At 57.9% G+C, this 3,341-nt stretch overlaps 1 protein-coding gene across 1 annotated transcript; it reads right to left on the bottom strand.

Moving 5' to 3' along the window:
- Window positions 1-398: 398 nt before the first annotated feature.
- LOC118326987 lies at window positions 399-2,177 on the bottom strand. Its single transcript, XM_035660152.1, is given in 3 exon segments — window positions 399-484; window positions 487-1,130; window positions 1,237-2,177. Coding segments are annotated over 3 exon segments (1,671 nt in total).
- Window positions 2,178-3,341: the final 1,164 nt, after the last annotated feature.

Genomic DNA, 3,341 nt, shown 5'->3' with positions numbered 1-3,341 from the left:
GCCTCGATTGGTTCGAACGGGGCATGTTGGAGTGCCGCCAGCACTGTCTAAGTCCCATGGGGGCACCATTGGCGCCTTAGGTCGCCCTGTTTGTCGCTGGGCACCCTTCAGGAATTGTGATATGAGGGTACAGCAGCGTCCTGAGAGACTACGGTTCCCTACTCGTGAAGCCTTAATTGCGGCTACCATGCCTCTGAGGGTGACAGCAGATTTACCCTGGCCCAGCTGCTCTTGCAGGAACTGCAGGATATGCTGTGATGTGGAAACGAGGGGGTCCACCTGATGGACTTCGCACCAAGAGGTAAACTTGCCCCAACGGAAGGCATATACCGCATGGGTAGAAGGTGCCCTTGCCGACTCCAATGTCTTGATGACTGGCTCCGGGAAGCCTAGGGCCCTCAATTCTGGGGCCATGCCCACAGTTTCAGGCCCTTTGGGAAGGGGTGAAACAGGGTGCCTCGTGCCTGCAGCATGGGGTCCCGTTCAAGAGTGGTGCGATCTCTGAGAACCATGGCATGTGAGGCCAATTTGGGGCCACCAAGATCACTGCCGCATTGTCGAGCTGGATCCTCCATAAGAGGGGGTGGAGAAGGCTGAAAGGGGGAAAGGCATACAGCAGGCCTTGAGGCCACTGGTGAGCCAGAGCGTCCGTCCCTAGTGGTGGGCTGTCCCTCCCCAGGGAGAAAAACATTGGGCAGTGAGCTGTCTCCCTGGAGGCAAACAGATCGGCTACTGCCATCCCGAAGCAGTGCCAGATCTGCGCAACGACCTCCGGATGGAGCCTCCACTCTCCTGGCTGAGGGCCTCCCCTGGACAACAAGTCCGCCGCGGTGTTCAGAGGGCCTGGCAGGTAGGTGGCTCTTAGAGACAGGAACTATGGGTATGCCCATGTCCATAAGTCGTGGGCCAGCTGCCCTAAGTGGGGAAAGCCCAGTCCCCCCTGCCTGTTGAAATAGGCTGCTGCCACTGTACTGTCAGTCCTGACTAGTACATGGCAGCCCCAAAGGCGTGGGAGGAATTGTAGAAGCGCAAGGTGAATCGCCCGGAGCTCGAGAGCATTGATATGCTGTTTCAACTGTTTGCCGGTCCAGGCACCCCGGACTCCTAGGCCTGCATGTACAGCCCCCCAACCAATTTATGAGGCATCTGTTGCCAGGAGTTGCCGATGTGTCATGGGGCCCAGCCTGTAGCCCCTCCCCAAGTTCTGTGGACGCCTCCACCAGCGGAGTGCCACACCAAGTCGTCGTGTCACCCAAAACTTTGGTTGACATGGTAGTCTGGGGGCTCAAGCCCAAGCTCAGCAGACACCGCTGCACCGGTCGCATGTGCAAAAGGCCGAGTGGGACTATCTGGACAGTGGTTGCCATCAGGCCCATCAGACGGAGACACAGCCTCCAGCTCACCCTTGTGTTGAGGCGAAAGTGGCAGAGGCAAGCCCTTATGGCCTCTCTCCGCCGTGCGGTCAGGGAGATTGTTGCCGCCCTGGAGTCCAGGGTCATGCCGAGGAACTGGGTGACCTGTGTTGGTTCCAGTTCGCTCTTTTTTTCGTTTATCTGCAGCCCCAAATTCTGGATGTGCTGCAGCAACCTGGAAACGTGGTTGTGGCACATCTGTTGTGTCTGGGCACACACCAACCAATAGTCCAAATAATTGAGGACCCTGAGGCCTTGCTGACGAAGGGGTCCGAGGACTGCATCCATGCACCTTGTGAATGTGCGGGGTGCCAGAGAGATTCCGAAAGGGAGGACCATGAACTCGTATGTTCTGTCCCCAGATCGGAACCGAAGGAAGCGCCAATGTCCTCTCCAAATTGGTATTTGAAAATAGGCGTCTTTAAGATCGATCGTGGCAAACCAGTCGCTTTGATTTATGGCCTGGCGTACCCTTGGGAGTGTGAGCATTTTGCATCGGAGGGGTCGCAGATACCGAATCAGGCCTCTCAAGTCCAAGATTGGCCGAAGGCTTCCATCCCTCTTGGGAATCAGAAAATAGTGTGAGAGGAACCCTGCCTGATGGTCATCCTTCCCCACTTCCCTGATGGCGCCCTTGGAAAGGAGCGTTGCTACCTCTTTCTCCAGTATCCGCCTGTGCCGCTCGCCTCGTACACTGCGGGCTGAGCCTCTGGTATTGACAGTGGAGGGTTTGTGCAAAATTGTAGCCGGTACCCCCTGGGTCATGGTAGACACGACCCACGTTGGCCCCTAGTGCTGCCCAGGCTTCTGCTCGACCTGAATGGGGTCCTGGGTAGCTGGGGCTCGGCACACCGTCAGGAGCGGGGTGGAGGCCGTCGGCCCTGGCGCCGGCTGGTCCCTCTACTCCCGCTCTGTCGCTGGAATGACTGTTCCTGCCGATGAACCAGCTGCCGCCTAAGGTCCCCTGGACCCCAACTGGGCTGAGGCGGCACAGCTTGACGTGAGGGTGCCTGAGGGCGACGACTCCTGTGCAGGTAGGCCAATGGGCCTGAGAGCTCACTGGCATAGCGCCTGGCTTCCTGGGCCTGTTGCAGCATTGTTAGTGCCCCTGAACCGAACATGGCTGTGGGTTCGATCGGCAGCCCCGTAAGGAATGTACGGTCGGCTGGCCGGAAGCGAGACTGCGCCAGCCACAGATGCCTTCTTGCCACCCAAAGTGAAGCAATCGCTTTCCCTGCTGCTACGGCCTGTTCCTTGACGGCTAGTGAAAGGAGAGAGGAGACAAGCTGTATTTCCTCCATCGTACCCTCTGCCACATGAGAGAAATGGCGCAGATAGAGAGAAAGGATAGCTGTAGTGTTGGCTAGCTTTGTCTGAATTGCCATCGCACTGTGTGTTCTGAGCAAAAAGCCATCCATTGTCCTACAGTTCCTGCTAGGACAGCTGGTTGGTCCTAAAGCTGACCCAGATGGAGACACAAGGGCAGCCATGGACTGGTCAAGTGGAGGGGGGCGGTCACAACCAATACGCCCAGCCTCGCTCACATTTGCTAGCCGCCTGCTAACACTGGACCAGCGGCAGGCTCTTGCAGGCGTGCGGAACTTGCGGACAGAACCACAGCCTCAAAGTCTGCAGGAGAGGCACCTTGCCCATGCGTTGGCCGTAGTTCATCTGTCTCCTCGAAGCGGGAGGTACCGGAGGGTGTTGGGTCCTTCTGCAACTGATCTCCAGGCACTGCTGCCTGACTCAACACCTCTTGTAGCTGGGAGACCGCAGGTCGCTCTTGCAACCCTGAGCTGGACTCAGTTCCTGGGCTGGTCCCCTGTCCTTGGCTTCCTTGCCCTACTGTCAGCATGCTCTCGTCCTCGGAGGGAAACAAGGAGATTGCATCCTCATCCGTTTCCTCTCCTGAGTACCCTGGAGGTAAAG

This window comes from Morone saxatilis, unplaced genomic scaffold, assembly GCF_004916995.1.
Source record: "Morone saxatilis isolate NCDOM2014 unplaced genomic scaffold, NCSU_SB_2.0 Contig17, whole genome shotgun sequence".
NCBI classification, from domain to species: Eukaryota; Metazoa; Chordata; class Actinopteri; family Moronidae; genus Morone; species Morone saxatilis.
The sequence above is the reverse complement of the archived record's forward strand: the minus strand, read 5'-3'. Positions and strand labels throughout refer to the sequence as shown.